The following is a 17,437-nucleotide window of genomic DNA, read 5'->3' on the forward strand; positions in this document are numbered from 1 at the left end:
TTCGTGTGGTATGTATATGTTTAGTTATATGAGAAATTGCCACTAATTTTCCAGAGAGCCTGTGCTATTTTCCATTTCTACCTTTAGTGTATGAGAGATCTATTTTTTTTTTTCAACATCATCAGCATTTGTTATCTCTAATTTTAGCTGTTCCAGTTGGTGAGCAGATGTCTTGTAGTGCTCTAATTTGCTTTCCTTGATGGCTAATAATGTTGGATGACTTTTCATGGACTTATTTGCTACATAAATATTACCTTTTGGGAAATACCTGTTGTGTCTTTTGCCCATTTCATCTGTCAGTCTGTAGCCAGCTTTCATACTCTTAACAATGTCTTTCATTGTTCATTGCAGAAACATTTTTAATTTTTTCTCTCTCTCTTTTTTAATCTTATTGTGGAATATTGGGGAACAGTGTGTTTCTCCAGGTCCCATCAGCTCAAAGTCAATTCGTTGTCTAGTTTTGGAGGGCCCAGCTCAGCTCCAAGTCCAGTTGCCGTTTTCAATCTTTAGTTTTAAGGGGAACAGCCCACCATCCCATGCGGGAATTGAACCAGGAACATTGTTGTTAAGAGCTAACACAAGAGCTCGCGCTCTAACCAATTGAGCCATCCAGTCACACCAAACATTTGCAATTTTGATGACATCCAATTTCGTACATTTCTAAAACTGGATGTTTTTTTTTCTTATGTCCAAAACTCCATGTCTAGACCCAGGTTTCCATATGTTTCTTCTGTTTTTCCTTTCCAATTTTATAGTTTCATGCTTTACATCTAAATCCATGACACATCTTGCATTAGTATTTGTACATGATGGGTATAGGCCAACATTAATTATTTTGTCCATGGTGGCCCAATTGTTGAGCATCATTTATTGAAAAGACTATTCTTGCATTGAATTGCTTTTACACCTTTGTGAGAAATCATTTGGCTGTTCCTGTGTTGATCTATTTTTTGGTTCTATTTTTGTTTCATTGGTCTATATTTTCATTTCTCTGTTAATACTACACTGTCTTGATTACTATAGCTACTTAATAAGGCTGAACATAAGGTAAATTGTATTCCTCTTTTACAAAATTGTTATAGCTGTTGTGTCTTTTTCTTTTCACATGAAGTTGAGAACATGCTTGTGTATAAACAATTTTACTGGGATTTTGGTAGGACTTGTATTAAATTGATAGAATAATTTTGGTAGTTAACCAAAATTAGATTTCCTAGACTGAGTCTTCAAATTCATGACATAGTGCATTTCTCCACTTATTTAGATCTTCTTTGATTGCTTTCATCAGTGTTTTGGGATTGTTAGCAATACGGATCCTATGAGTGGAATTTTAGGTTTATGGCTAGGTAATATTTCAATTTGAGTGTGTAAATAGTGAATGATAGCTAGAGTATGAGTGTTTCAAAGTGGATCTACAGGGAAGTCAGAAAAGAATGTGAGTACCAGATTTTTTTTTGAAATGAACAATTGTAGAAGAAAATAGGCTGGACCAGAAGATGGTAGAAAGTACTGTGGACTTGTAGATTTGTGGAATGATAGTTTGAACACATAAAGTAATACAGGTCATGTAAAACTAAATTTTCCAGCAGGATGTCTCTTAATTCTTTCATCTTTTTGGGGTTTTGAGTGTGTACTGGGCTATGCATCATCTTAGGTGTTTAGCTAAGCCTGACATGCTTTCATGGCATATGGGTGGCAGTAGGGTAATAGTCAAATATACATAATATTTTTTTAATGATAGCTAAACATAAAGGATATTTCCAAACTTTCTAGGACTCAGTAGAAACTGGTGACCCTTAAGGTTCTCACAATTGTTAGAAAACACGTATGTTAAAAACTGCATAGAAGTAGAGTTAAGTATGGGACATGGTTAAAATTGGTTTTAAGAACAGGAGTGAGCATATTAAAAAGGTAATACTGAGGATACTCTGGTCAAAAATTATTTAGTTTTGAATAGCAGTAATAAAAACCAAAGTACCAGAGCCACAATACAGCAATGAATCCCATTTAGGTGGAAAGATGGCTTTTCCTCCATTTACTTTTACACTTCCTCTTGGACATTTGTGTTCCAAATATTCAGAGAAATCAATGGGAGAAGAGTGTTATTTCATTAAGATTTGTTTATGCAGATATTGCTTGGTGCCATCTCCAATGATACGAGTTGTCTACTTTTGCTTATACCAGAGAGGGATGGGGAACAATTTTATGAAGGGAGACTTATGCCCTGACATTTGTCACATGAAGTTGGAGGGAAAAGGGTTTTCTGTCTACCGTTTTTCAGTTGCTTTCGCTCATAGCAATCCTTTTGCCAAAGTGGCATATTTTGATCTCCTTGATCATACCAGGGAGAAACCTTATAACTGTTGAAATAGGTAAGATTTCCACCAGAAATCAAACCTCAAGGAACGTTGGAAAACTCATTTTGACATGATTGTAATGAATATGGAAAAACTTTCATCCAAACATCAAATCTTGCATTACCTAAAAGAACTCACACACATGAAAAGCCCTGTAAATGTTATGAAACTTGGAATGCTTTCAGCCAGAAATCACACTTTGAGAACATCAGAGAACTAACTCACAGGGGAGAAATCATAAAGATGATGAATGTAGGGAAAGTTAAAAGTCAGGGTCTAGGAGAGATCGCAGCACTCAGAGAAGGGGGCCACAATTTATTAAGCTGATGAACATGGGATTTCCTCAGGAAGCTCCTCACTAGACATAAGAGAACTATCCTAGTCCCTTCAGGCTATCATAACGAAAATACCATAGATTGGTTAGCTTTAACAAATACTGGTTTCCCACAGTTCTGGAAAGTGGCAGTTCCAAATCAAGGGGGTGGTACTTTTGGTGTCTGGTGAGGCTCCACTTCCTGGTTCGTAGATAGCCATCTTCTTCAGGTGAGCTCACATGGTGAAAGGAACAACGGATCTCTTCAGGGTCTCTTTAAGAAGGGCTCTGGCCTAATGACTTCATCTCTTCAAAGGCCTCCACCTCCAAATCCCAGCACCTTCGTGATAAGATTTCAAGAGATGAATTTGGGGAGGACAGAAACATTCAGTTATTATATACTTTTACCATAGTTGGCAAAATCATGCTACTATTTTCAGTATTCTTCATGTCCTCATTATGGTATGAAACGGTTTTCCTTTTTCCAGAATTTTAAATTTATGTTTCTATAGACTCAGATTTTTGTTTAAAGCAGTAGCTTATAGTCCTTAACTAGTATTACTAGTTTTATTTTGTTTTGATGGTCAAATCAGCTTAGATAAAGCCAGCTGATGTTCATTCAGATTGGCTCCTGTGTCCAATATTTTCCTGATACCCTTTCCTTTTGTGCAACCATCTTTTTATTTGTTCTGATCATGAGAATGTTTAATCTACCATTGTAATCATTTGCATTATAGAGAAAATCCTTTATTCATATTTTGCAGAATGTTAAGTGTTTGCCAAAATATTTAGAACATTACACCGCCTTAAATAAATATTTAAAACTTCTGGTTGGAATAGCATTTCATTTCATCTCAGTCAGGTATCCATAAGGTAGAAGTAACTTAACCAGTGGGCGGAAATTCATTCCTGGGAGACCCAGAGGCAGAGTCCTAGTGATGTGGAACCCAGGCCTTTCCCTTTTTCCTTCTTTGCTGGCACATGTCCAGAGGACGCTCCCAACACCCTTTCCTCCACTAGAGAATGTTATCTGAGCCTTAAACATGAATGGTCATCTCTCCTCCCGGCCTTATGGATCTGTACAGGAGATAATGAGTCCCTGAGCCTTATAATCTTTTATTATGGGCTTGATACCTTGGAGGGCCTCTTTATTTATAGGGTATTGATTCATTCTGGGGAGAGGTTTGGAGGAATCTGTTTGAGTCTTGACCAGAGGGTACCCATTGGATCCTGTTGAGAGCTGTTTGAGATTTTACCCAGAAGGGGGTGCCCCAGGAGTCACCTAGAGAGACCCCTGGTTGGCCACAGTGTCCTTGAGGAAAAGCTGCTTGGACACCTGCATTTTGTTGCAGGGCTGTGCCAGGCATGGCATTCTAACGTAGTGACACAGGTGTGTTTCCCAACACCGTGGGTTGATGAGAATTGGGAAACTGGGACGTGGGCACCATTGCTTCTGAGGACAGAACACAAGCAAAGCACAAGGAGAGGCAAGAACCAATCCTTGAACCCTGAGTGGAGGTGTTGGGTAGTCCATATGAATTCTATTTCTGGGTCTGTGAAAGACCCTGGGATACAGGGTCTTTGAGCAGTTTTCATCAGTGAAATGAGTTAAATGAGTTAATGAGTTAAAAAGGGGGTGAAATCCCATCCTGTCCCTTGGCTGAGGAATTCGGAAGATTGCTGCCTTGACACACTCATGTTGCTATATATTATGTAACCTAAATGGAAGAGAGGAGCTGTGAGAAAGTTGCCCAGTTAATTCCATTGTTTCTCCTCCTCCATCTCCTTGTACCTCTCCCAATAAAAACAGACACATGCATGGCCCTAGAATTTTTATTGATGCATTATTTGGAGTAATTCTTTGACTTTTTTACGCAATCATTTATGAACTATTAACTTAAAAGTAAACACCAAAGTGACAGTCAACAGACATTTATTTGAGATCCAAACGAGTAGCTATTTGTGAAGCTCTGATTTAGGCAGAAACAGAATATAGTTTCCATTTCGGGGCAAAGCAAGGGGTATTGATGAGAAAGGGGAAAAATACAATTAAATGGGTAGAAAGAAGGAATTTCTTGATGTGTCAACAAGCGCTGTCTATCCTGAAGATGTTTGTGTGTATGCTATGTAAGCACCTTGGCTGTGTGCCATTTTGTCTCTAGGGTATAAAGGGTTCCAGCCATTTTAGGGGATAGGTGGGGGGAAAAGGGGAGTGTACCCGGTAGAGACCATGGGCTGTATTGAATGGGGCTGCCGAGCAATGGAGCTATGGGGCCCGTGCCCAAAGGCAACTGCTGAGCTAGGCTGCTATGAATTATGAGGCTGCTACTGGGTTCAGGTTGTAACCTGAGAATGTCCAGCTGTGTGCAGCAGTGAGAAACCCCTGGCTGTGTCCCAGGAAGCTTGTAAATAAAGTATGTCTACTTTGCCTCCAGCTCCATGCATCTTCTTCCAGCTCCCCAAGCCACACACATTACCCCTGGGACACTGTCCACTCGGACATCAACATGACACCTAGCCAACAGGGACTCCCTGGCCCATATCCCCTTTGCAAAAAGGAAGGACTGTCCCCTCTCCCCTCGAGGAAGGAGGCCATCTCAACTCCTAAAAGGCTGATATGGCGGCTCCTCCAATCAGATGCCAATGTTAGTCATTGTTGACTGAGCCAGACGACTGTCACCTTGACTAACAGGTCCCAGGATTCATCCAGGCTCCAGTGCTCAACATCACAGAGGCTGAGGCCAGGATAACGCTTGCCAAGGCAGATAAGAATGTTATCTTTCATCTTAATATGGGAGCTACATTCTCTGCTCTAATTCATGACCTCGGCCCAAACTTACCTTCAGCCTCCTCCTAATAGGAATTCATGCAATCCCACCACCTGCAGACAGACTCTACATTTACCTCGTTGCTTTGCGTCCCTCACTTTTACACATAGCTTTCTAATTAGACCCCAGTGCCCCATACCCCTTTTCAGGACGAGATATTATGCAGAAGCTACAGGCTTCCCTCCAAATCTCTCCTACCCCTACTCTAATAGCCGCTCTGCAGCCTATTTTCCTTCTCAAGCATTTAACCCCGACCTCTCTCCGATCCCTCCCTAGATCAGAAAATAGGTCACCACCATTGTATGGGATCAGGAAACTCCTGTCAGAGCATCTCATCTAACCAGTACCTATTTTCCCTGTAAGCCCCAATGCACCATTAACAGGTAGGCTTTCCTCAATACTCAGCCTACCATCAACAAGTTCTTCAGGCATGGGCTTTTAATTCCCTTCAATTCACCTCGCAATATGCTCATGTTACTGGTCAAAAGCCATTGGCCAATACAGGTTATTTCAAGATCTAAGGATAATCCGTGAGGCAGTAACTGCAATTCATCCTTTATTCCCTAACCATTATATCTATTAGGACTAATACCTCAGGTTCCGAATGGTTCACTGTTCTGGATTTAGAGGATGGCTTCTTTTGTATACCACGAGATCCACAGTCTCAGTTTTTATTTGACTTCACCTGCACGGACCCCCACACTCAGAGCCACATTCAATATACTGTCGTACCACAAGCTTACAAGACAGTCCACCCTTTTGGCACCGATCTAAGTGGAGATTTTCGGGACATTTCCCTCCCTGGGGCTACTATCCTGTAAGATGTTGATGACCTAATTTGTAGCCCAGAGAAGGAAAGTTCATATCAGCCTACAATAAATTTTCTAACACAACGGGAATACCGTGTATCAGCCCCAAAGGCTCAGATTTCTCAGCAGCAAGTAACTTACTCAGGATTTATTCTTTCACCTGGGCAACGACAGATTAGCAATGAGAAGTAGGAACTCATCACCCTTTAGAGCACCCAATCACCAAGAGGCAGCTACGAACTTTCTGAGGAATGGTTGGCTACTGCCGCATCTGAATTCCACAGTTCGGGTCGGTGGTAGCAAAGACTCTGTATGAGGCCCTTAAGGATCTGGAGCAAGAGCCCTGAGACTGGAATGCAGAGCTCGAGTGCCCCTGCTGTCCCCTTCAGAGGCTCTAACTGAAGCCCCTGTCTTAGCTCTCTCAGATCTGCCCCAGCCCTTCTCACTCTGTGTCTCTGTGAGGAGGGGAAGTGCCCCAGGGCTCCTTGTGCAGAATCGAGGCTCAGATTCCAGGCCTGCTGCTTATCTCGCTAGAGGCTGGACCCAGGGGCAAAAGGCTGACCCTTCTGCCTCAGAGTTCTTGCGGTTTAGCCTCACTATTAAAGTAGGCTCAGAAGCTCACCTTTAATCATCCACTAACTGTGTTTACCCCACACCAGGCCTTAGATGTCCTCAACTCCAAGGCATCACACTGGCTGTCAAACAACAGGCTTGCCCAATACCAAACCTTGTTTTCAGTCTCTCGGGACTTAACTATCAAACACTGCAATACCTTAAACCCTTTACCTTTTACCAGATCCCTCCTCCCCGACCCAACACAAGATCCTTGATTTTCTAAACTTTTCTCACTCTGCTCGGGAGGATTTAGAAGATGCTCCCTTTTCGGACCCTGATGAAATGTGTTTCACAGATGGAAGTAGCTCTTTATCCCAAGAACAGAGAAGAGCAGGATATGCTATTGTCTCTCCCACTACCGTAATAGAGATGGGAGTTCAGAAGGCCGAATTCATAGCATTAACCAGAGCCTTACTCCTAACCAAAGACCTAAGAGTCATCATTTATACTGACTCAAAGTATGCCCATCGTGTCCTACGTGGGACGTGTCCTAGGCGGCTCGTGCCGCCTTCTGGCAAGAAAGGGGCTTTCTAACCTCCCAGAATAGCTCCATAAAACACAAAGAGGAGATTTTACACTTACTTGAGGCAGTCCAGGCCCCTACTAAAGTTGCTGTCATCCACTCTCAGGGCCACCAATCAGGGAAAGATGGGATATCTCTGGACAAAAATCTTACTAACCCTATGGCCAAGTCAGCAGTTCTTAGTAGAGAGGGTTATAATGTCAGAACAAGGGAGCCGGACACTCTTCTAGACCTCCCTGAACTTCATTCCTTCGAGTTTCCTCACAGGCTCTGTCCCTTTTTACCCATAAACCTACTTCCTACCCTATCTATATTTCTAAGGAAAGATAAAAGGCAACAATGGAGATTTTGAGAAACATTTATTTCAGAACAAAGCAGCTCCTGTAATGTAGGAATCAAGAGGGCTCCAGGAACAGGAATGGTCCCTGGAAGAGAACAGCCCTGTTTTTACTCTCCTTACCAGAGCTTCAAAGCTGAGGCAAAAGAACGCAGGAAGCAGCACGGCCTAAATTTGCACGGTCAGAAGTTCTTGAACCCTCTGCCCGGATTTGGAGATATTGCCACATACTGTAGCCACCACACTGGTGTGACAGTAGAGGATTTGGGTCACTTTTGATAGAGGGGTGAGCTGGGGTGGCCCAGGAGTATGCTGCCCAGGGAAGGCCTCTTTGTGATAGAGCTTGTGAGGGTGAGGTCTAGGGTAAGAGGTAACCAGACACCGGGTGGAAATTCTGTCCCCATTATTGCTCAGTGGCCCCCTGGCTCTTCACTCTTTACAGCACTGTGTTGCTCTCATCTGTGCCTGGTGACATTATCGACTTATCCTGACCTCACAGAATCCCAAAACGATGACTCCTGAAGGCTTTCCATGGTGATGTCCTTTTGACTCTTGAAAGCTTTAAAAATTTGGACCATGGAGGTTCAGTGACTTGGCAAGGGACACGCAGTTTGTGACAGAGTCAGGAGGAAAACAAGTGCAGTTCACTATCTCCCAAGTATGTCTCCAAAAATATCTTATAAAAAAGGACCTTTTGAGAAAATGCAATCCAATTAAAGCTAAAATAAAACATTCCTTGCCTTCAAGCACATCTGTGGGGACAGAGCCCCAGAAAGCAGTTTACAGGCTCTCGGCATCACGTGGAAAGGTGCTGGCTTGGGTGGTAGATGGCTGTCGGCTGGGGCTGGTTGGCCGTCAGATGTGGCCAGTTAGCCAATTGTCCGCTAATATAACTGCTGCGGCTACTGAGGAGAGCCGAGGATTGCCGAGGAGCCGAGGAGAGTGGAGGAGAGTGGAGAAGAGTCATCGGTAGGTTGGAGGAAAGCCTGACGGCAGGTCGCGCGTCAGGTGGGCCCAGCCTCCAGTGAGACCATAGTGGTATGACTCCCCTACCTATGGCTCCGTGGGTGTTCCTTTTTGGCCTCACCATTTCCTGCGTTCTTGTGTGGGGAGCGGGAGCAGAGACCCCGCAGGCCGCTCCGCAGGACAAATGGCGCAGCGAGCAGGTTCTCCCGCACGACAACATCATATTCCTTTTATTGGGCGTACTGTGGTTTTTCTCCTTGGAGATGTAAGCAGTGTTAATAGGAAAAGAGTTCAGTGATGCAGCCTGAGTATTTCATGTTAATTTTAGTGAAAGAGCAGTGCCTTATCCTGTATGTCCTTTAATGTAACTAAGTTGTTTATGTGAATCATTCAGAAAATTAACTACGTTGTTGTTTAACCAGAGAGAAGTTGAGTCAATGAAAAGCTGTGTGGTTTAGTCCACGTGACCGCTTCCCATCTCATGTGGACAGGTGGTGCCGCGCCTGCAGGGTCCTTCCTTGGCCTCCCAGCCGATCCTCCCCAGTTGTCTACACTCTCCCCAGAGCAGCAGAATGAACACACCTCAGGTGAACTCTGTTCATTTCCCACTTTGCATTGTAATGGATTTACAATGGTACCTCGGTTTTTTAACGTAATGTGTTCCAGAAGACCTTTCGAATTCTGAAATGTTTGAAAACAGCTGACAGCTAGGCCTCAGGATCTTGCACTCAGCGGAAGCTGTGTGAAATGTTCCACTTCCGAGGCGTGTTTGAAACGGAAGCATTTACTTCGGGGTTTACGGCGTCGTAAACCGAAATGTTCCTCAATGAAGACGTTAGAAAAGCGAGGTACTACTGTATGAGGTTATTAAGTGTCCATATATTCAATGCAAAAGGAGAAGCAGAAAAAAAGCCAATTTTGAGAGAAAATATAAGCAGTTTCAGCATTAACTGTGATGTCTGCTGTTTGCTCTTGTTAGGTAACCTTTGATACTTATATTCCCTCTAATTGCCAGTTTGCTGAGATTTCAGTTTAGTCATGAACGTAGTTTGAATTATGTCAAGTACTATTTCTGCATCTGTTGAAATAAAGACGTAGCTTATTTCCTTTAATCAATAAATATCGTTAGCAGCAAAATGAATTTTCTGAAATTAATTCATTGTTGATTTCCTGTATACACTCTACTTACTGGTGAGGTGGCTGGGATCTCTCTGCTTATACTTATAAATTAGTATCTGTCTCACATTTAGGTGAGCCTATCATGTCCTTTTCCTGTGTTCCTATCCCATTATACTGTTATTGTCAGATTAGCCTGAGACAAAGAATGTGATACTTTCGTGTGTTTTTTTTCCTTTGTGTAATGTTTTTTTACCCTGTATTTTATATGATAAAAATTTCTTGTTTTTTGCATGAGGATTTTGTGTGAAGATTTTGAGTATCAAATCCATTTATTAAAGATCATAGGTCTCTTTTATATGTTTCTCTTACCATGTATCTTTCAAAGAGCAGAAGTGTTTAATCAATAACACGTTCCAAATTTTTATCTTTTTCTTTTATTAGTTACCATTTTTTTGTGATATGTAAAAAAATCTTACTAAACCAGTCACAATGATTTTCTTTCCTGTTTTTGTAAGTTTTATAATTACAGTCTGTGATCTTTTTGAATTGACTTTTATGGTGCAAGGTATAAATCAAGATTATTTATTTTTGTTGATGTATATTTGATAATATCAGCAACATTTCTTGAAAAGAATATATCTTCTCCATGGAATTGCTTTGTACCTTTGTTAGGAATCATTTGATTCTTCATTATTTGTATTTCTGTTTCTCGAGTCAGTATTCTCTTCTGTTGATGTGTGTCAATCCTTTTGCTAATATTATACTGGTCTGATTATTGTTGCTTTAAAGTGAGTCTTGAAATCAGTATTGTGAATCTCCCAACCTTGTTCTGTTTTCATTATTGTATTGGATAGTGGAAATCCTTTACCTCCTCCTAAAAGTTTTAGAATCTACCTTTCTATCTTTAAAATGTGCTCTGATTTTCTGTGTGGTTGCAGTGGCTCTGTATATCAATTTTAGACCTCCCTTTTATGTCCAAAGTCATGTGACCAACACTGCAGTATATAATTCCATCCCTATGTTGATAGACATCTTGAATGCAAATGGAGAACATCTGCCTCACCATGACGCTCTGCCCATCCCCTTACTTTTGTTCTTCTACCTCAGCTTATGGATGAGTTAGAGAAACCCAGTAGTCTTCCCTCCTGTATGTCTCCTTTACTACTCACGTGGAATATTTACTTCTGCTACTTCTGGTCACCAAATGGGTAGTTTAGTTTCCCCACCAAACAACTGTCTCCAACACCAGGTGGGCGTCTTTCAGTTTAATTCATCTGACACCATCTACCTGGTGATAGCATCAGATCCCAAAGGTAAAGGATTCAGTTCTACAGGACTGCTCCCACCCCACTTCAGGTACCAACTGCAAATCCCAGTTGTCACCTGTGCTTCTGACCTGTGGGCTGTACATCTGACGTTCCCAGGACCCCTCCTTGGGTTTGATTAATTTGCTAGAGCAGCTCACTGAACTGAGGGAAAGGCATTTACCTATTTATTAAAGGACATGGTATAGGGTACAGGTGAACAGCAAGATGAAAGATAGTGTGAACTATGAGAGGGTCCTGAGCACAGGAGATTCTGTCCCCATAGAGTTGGGGTGAATCCTTCTCCTTATACGTGGCTGTTATGTTTACTAACCCAGAAGCTCTCCAAATGTATCCTTTAGGGGGTTTCGGAAGAGTCATCCTGTAGTCATGATCACTTACTAACTTTATTTTCATCCCCTCTCTCTCCCCTCTAGAGAAGTGGGAGGCAGGGCTGAAAATTGCACCCTTCCCATTGGTCTCTCTGGTGACCAGAGCCCATCCTGGAGCCCACCACAGTCACCTCATTAAAACAAAGGATGCTCCAGGTGCTCCTATCACTTGGGAATTTACAAGGGTTTTAGGAGCTCTGTGCCGGGAACCAGGGGCAGAAACCCATATATCCAGATGCTCCTCTGCTTAGGATGGGGTTACATCCTGATAAATCCTTTGTAAGTTGAAAATACCATAAGTCAGAAATGGAGTTAGTACAGCTAACCTACCGACCATCATAGCTTAGTCTCCGTTCATCATGCTCAGAATACTTACATTAGCCACCAGCTTGGCAACATCATCTAACACAAGCCAATTTTGTAATGAAGTGTTTAATATCTCATGTAATTTATTAGACGTATCATTTTCACAGCATCATAATGGTAAAAAAAAGTTTTAGTCGAATCATCATTAGTCAGAGCATCTGTATATGTATTTTCCCTTATGTCACAGTGGCATCAGCATTTACCAGTTATGTGAGTACCTTCAAAGTGTAAGACAGTGATAGGGCCATAGTAGGCATCTGTTACAAAATTTTGTTTTAAATTCTCAACAGTAATCCTGATACAAATTAGTTTTCAAAGGTATTTGCCATGTCAGCTGTTTCTGAACCCTTGTGCTTCAGTTAGAAATATGCTGTTACAGGCCTCAGTGTCCTTCAAGGACGTGACTGTGGAGTTCACCCAGGAGGAGTGGCAGCACCTAGGCCCTGCTCAGCGGGCCCTCTACAGAGATGTGATGTTGGAGAACTACAGCTATCTCGTCTCTGTGGGTGAGCAGACCTCACCACCTGACTCCCTCTGGACTGCAATTCTGTTTTCTCTCTCTCCTTTAAAATTCAGATTACCTTTATTGGTGTGGAATTGACAGACAGTAAAAGTCAGTAATTTTCAGTGTATAATTTGATGAGTTTTGGAAGTGTCTAGGTCGTCACAACCACCAAAATACTGATACAAAATACTTTGGACATCCCAGAAAGCTTCCTTGTAGCACTTTGCAGTAATTTTTCTCCTCCCATCTGTCTCCCTGGATCCTGTCAACCACTGAAGTACTTTCTGTTGCAATAATTGTGCCTTTCTAAAATTTTATGTACATGATACAGTATTTACTCTCTTTTCTTTCATCTTTTACTTAACTGTTTTTAATTTTATTAAATTTATTGAGGTGAAATTGGTTAATAAAGTTAGATAGCTTTCAAATATACAAGTCTATAATATATCGTTTGTAATTTCCATTGCGTCTTCACCACCCAAAATCTAATCTCCTTTAGTCACCATATATTTGACCTGTCTTTACGCTTTTCTGATCCGCCTTTCCTTCTGGTAACCACCATAGTGTTGTCTGTCTGAGTTTTTGTTTGTTTCACTTTTTTTTTTGTCTTGTACGTTTTTTGTTTTCAGTTTCATATGCTATACATGAGTGAAGTCATATGGTTCTTGACTTTTTCTGTTTAATTTACTTCACTTAGCATGATAATCTCAAGATCCATCCATTTTGTCGCAAATGACAGTATTTCATCTTTTCTCATGAGGAATCCATTGTATATACGTACTAGGTCTTCTTTATCCAATCATATATCGAAGGACACTTTGTTTGTTTCCAGGTCTTTGCCACTGTGAATAATACTGCAGTGAACATAAGGGTACATATATCTTTACAGATAAATATTTTCAGATATTTGGGGAACATACTCAGAAGAGAGATTGCTGGGTAACGTGGTAATTGTATTCTTAGTTTTTTAAGGAACCTCCATTGTGTTTTCAGTATGCCTGTACCAATTCACATTTCCACCAGCAGTGTAAGAGGGTTCCTTTTTCTCCCACAACCTCTTCAGCACTTTTTATTATTTGTTGATGATAGTATTTCTAACAGGTGTGAGGTGGTATGGCATTGTGGTTTTGATTTGCATTTCCGTAATAGCTAGTGAAGTTGAGCATCATTTTATATATCTGCCAGTCATTTGTATGTCTTGGGAGGAGTGTCTGTTCAAGTCTTCAGCCCATTTTTTAATTGGATTGCTTGTTTTTATTAATATTCGTTGAATAATATGAGTCTTTATATATTTTGGATATTAATCCCTTATTAGGGGCATTTTTGCAAATGTCTTCTCCCATTTGGTTGGGTGCCTCATTGTTTTGTTGATGGTTTCTTTTGCTATGTAAAATCTTTTTTGTTTGATATAGTTTTGTTTATTTATTTTAGCATGTATTTCTTGCCTTTGAGAGGAAATGCATAACATCCTCTCTAAGATCTGGGTCCATAAGTTTAGTACCTGTGTTTTCTTCTATGTACTTAATTGTTTCAGGTGTTACATTTAGGTCTTTGATCCATTTTGAGTGAGTTTTGGTGTATGGTGTCTAATAGCAATCTAGTTTCATTCTTTTGCATGTCGCTTTCCAATTTTCCCAGCACCATTTATTGAAGAAGCTTTCTTTGCTCCATTGTATGTTTTTGCCTCTTTTGTTGAAAATTATTTGCCCATATATATGTGGTTTTATTTGTGGGCTGTCATTTCTTTTCCAGTTTTTCTGCCAATACCATGCTGTTTTGATTATTGTCTCTTTGTAGTATATTTTGAAGTAGGGAGTGTGATCCGTCCAGCTTTCTTCTTTTTTCTCAGGAGTGCTTTGGCTAATCAGGGTCTCTTGTGGTTCCATACAAATCTGATGATTATTTTGGTTCTTTTCCTTAAAAAAAAAAAAGCCTTTTGGATTTTGATGGAGATTGCATTAAATCCATATATTGCGTGAGGTAATATGGCCATTTTAACTATGTTGAGTCTTCCTGTCGGAGAACACAGAATTTCTTTCCATTTCTTTGTTTCACTTAGGTTTTGAGATTCATGCATTCTTTCATGTATCTCACCATTTTTTGTATTCCTAGGTAGTATTTCTTTGAATGCATATACCACAATTTGTTATCCTTATACCTGTTGATAGACACATAGGTTTTTCCTTATTTGTATGTTAGGAATAGAGCTGCAGTGTCCATTTAAGTACAAGTTTTGTTCAGACATTTGTTTTCATTTCTCTTGTGTAAATATTCCGAAGGATGGTATTGTTGTTCTTATGGTCACTTTATAGGAACCTGCCCGATGTTTCCAAAGTGGCTGTGCCAGTGTGCATGCCCGTTAGCAGTGTCTGATAGTTATGGTTGCCATACATCCTCACCAACATGTGGGATTGGAGGTCACTATGGTTTTTTGTTTTTGTTTTTAGTAAACAAATGTTGATTTTTCACAGTTGTGGAGGCTGGAAGTCCAGGATCATAGCCCCAGTAGACTCGATGTCTGGTGGAGACCCACTTCTGGGCTGCAGGCTGCCAGCTTCTCACTGTGTGCTCCCATGGCGGCCGTTACGTTTGTTGTTGTTGTTGTTTTTAAGACAGTGGATGTCTTTGTATTTTCTGGGTTTTAATTTGTATTTTCCTGATGACTAATGAAGTTGAACATCTCTTCTCATACTTTTGGCCATGCATATATTTTGCCTTTTGAGGTGTTCATATCTTTAGCCCGTTTTTAAAGAAACCGTATTTTTTAATAGTTAAACTGAGTTGACAGAGTTCTTAATATAATCTAAGTAAAAGACCATTATTAGATGAATATTTTACTAAGTTTTCTGCCTATCTGTTTTTTGCTTTTATTTTCTTAATTGTGTCTTTGAAGAGCAGAATTTTCTATTTGTTTTTTAATACATCATTTGTTTTTCTTTTATATTTCATGGTTTCTCTTTCTTTTTAAAGAATTTTTTGATTAATCCAAAGTCATTAAAATTTTGTCCTGTGTTTTCCTGAAGAATTTTTACAATTTTACATGTAGGCCCATGACTCACTGGCAGTGAATTTTTTTTTTGTATGCTGTGAAATAAGGGTTGTGGTTCACTTTTTCCATATCTGTGTCTAGTTATAATGACACCATTTACTGGAAGGATTATTATTTTTCCATTGAACTGCCTTGGCTTCTTTGTCAAAAAAAATTGACCGTATATTTGCAGTTCTATCCCTTGACTCTATTCCGTTTAGTGGTTCTGTGTGTCTGTAACGCACCTAATTGATCATGTAGTGTTGTGGAAAGTTATTAAATAAGGAGGATTTAGTCCTCCAAATATGTTTTTCATTTGAAAGTTATTTTGATTATTATAGATTCTTTGTCATTGCCATATAATTATTAGAATTTCTAATCAATTTCTTCAAGAGTTTCGCTTGGAATCCTGGTTGTGGTAGTCTTAAGTCTTTAGAATGGTCTAGGAAGGATTTATATTTTAATAATATTGAATATTTGATCCATTAAAGTGATAGTGTGTCTCTCCTTTTCATATAAGTCTTTACTTTTTTTAATATAATGATTTGTAACTTTAACTGTGCATGTTTTACACATACTTAGATGTATATTATGAAATTAATGCTATAAACGGTGTGTAATTTACAGCTTCACTTTGCAGTTGTTTCTTGGCAGTGTGTAGAAATCCAATAGATTTATTTATATTCATTGCATTTTGTAACTTTATTATTCTTATTTATTCTAGAAGATCTTTTGGAGATTGCCAGAGATGTTTTATATCCACAATTATGTTATCTGTGAATAACGCTATGTTACTTCTTCATTTTAAAACTATATGTCTTCATTTCTTTGTGTTTTGTCAGTGGCCTGGGCCACCAAAATAAAATTGTGTACAAGTGGTGAGAGAAGATATTCATGTCTTGTTTCTAATCTTAGACGTAAAGCATTCATTCTTCACCATGACATAATTAATTAACTGACTTAACTGTAGGTTTTTAAAGCTGCCCTTCATCCATTTGAGGATGTCCTCTAGTCTGCTGAAACTATTTTTTTATTACTTGATAATCATCATTGAATTTGTCAGATGTTCTTTTTCTATTGAGATAGTTGCATGTTTTTTCTTTTGTATTCAAATTATATTGTGAATTACATTGATTTTGTTTAATGTTCAACTAAACTTGAATTCTGGGATGAACCCAAGTTGTTCATACTATATTATATTTTTTATATTTCTGTATGTGGTTTACTACACTTAAGGATATTTGCACCTATATATTTAGAGGCTATTTGTAGATGTAATGTCTCAAAGAGCTGATATCATGGTAATATTTATAAAGGGAGTCAAACAATTTCTACAATTTTCTAGAAGAGATTGAATAGAATTGATATTATTTCTTTCTTAAATACTTAGCAGAATTCACCACAGAAGCATTGTGCTGTCAAATTCTCTACCACTGAGCTATACCCCCTCTAACACTGAAGTATTCTGAACCTGGAGTATTCTTTGTGGGAGGGTTTTCATTAAGAGTGAATTTTTATTTTTTATTAGCTGTAATACAATTTTTTTTGGTAAAATATACATAACATAAATTTACCATGATCACTATTTTTAAGTATAGAGTTCTGTAGCATTTGATATATTCACATTGTTGTGCAACCCTCACCAACATTTATCTCCGGAACTTTTTCATCTTCACAACTAAAGCTATCCATTGCACGCTAACTCCCCATTCCTTCCTCCCCCAAACCTCTATTAGCCACTGTTCTACTTCCTGTCTCTGTAAATTTGAATACTCTAGGTAAATACAAGTGGATTTATTCAGTAGTTAATTTTTTGTGTCTGGCTTGTTTCACTTTGCATAGTGTCATAGGAGTGCTATGTTGAATACCAGTGGTGAGAATAGACATTGTTATCTCTGCCATATTCTCACTCTGAGGGGGAAAGCATGTAGTCTTTTCCTATCCTATTAAATATGATGTTAACTACGTGTTTTTAAAA

The 17,437-nt window shown here is 39.6% G+C and overlaps 1 protein-coding gene and 1 long non-coding RNA gene across 2 annotated transcripts in view; both read left to right on the forward strand.

The window, feature by feature from the left end:
• Positions 1-17,437, forward strand: part of LOC109439571 (zinc finger protein 510) — a 283,485-nt gene that overhangs the window by 79,067 nt on the left and 186,981 nt on the right. The gene's annotated exons all lie outside the window — the stretch shown is intronic.
• LOC141571232 (uncharacterized) overlaps positions 1-17,437 on the forward strand; it is a 49,433-nt gene that overhangs the window by 7,649 nt on the left and 24,347 nt on the right. The window contains 1 exon segment of the mRNA XM_074331483.1: positions 12,286-12,432. Coding sequence (XP_074187584.1) covers positions 12,286-12,432 — 147 coding nt within the window.

The sequence above is a fragment of the Rhinolophus sinicus genome, linkage group LG04 (assembly GCF_036562045.2).
Source record: "Rhinolophus sinicus isolate RSC01 linkage group LG04, ASM3656204v1, whole genome shotgun sequence".
NCBI lineage: Eukaryota > Metazoa > Chordata > Mammalia > Chiroptera > Rhinolophidae > Rhinolophus > Rhinolophus sinicus.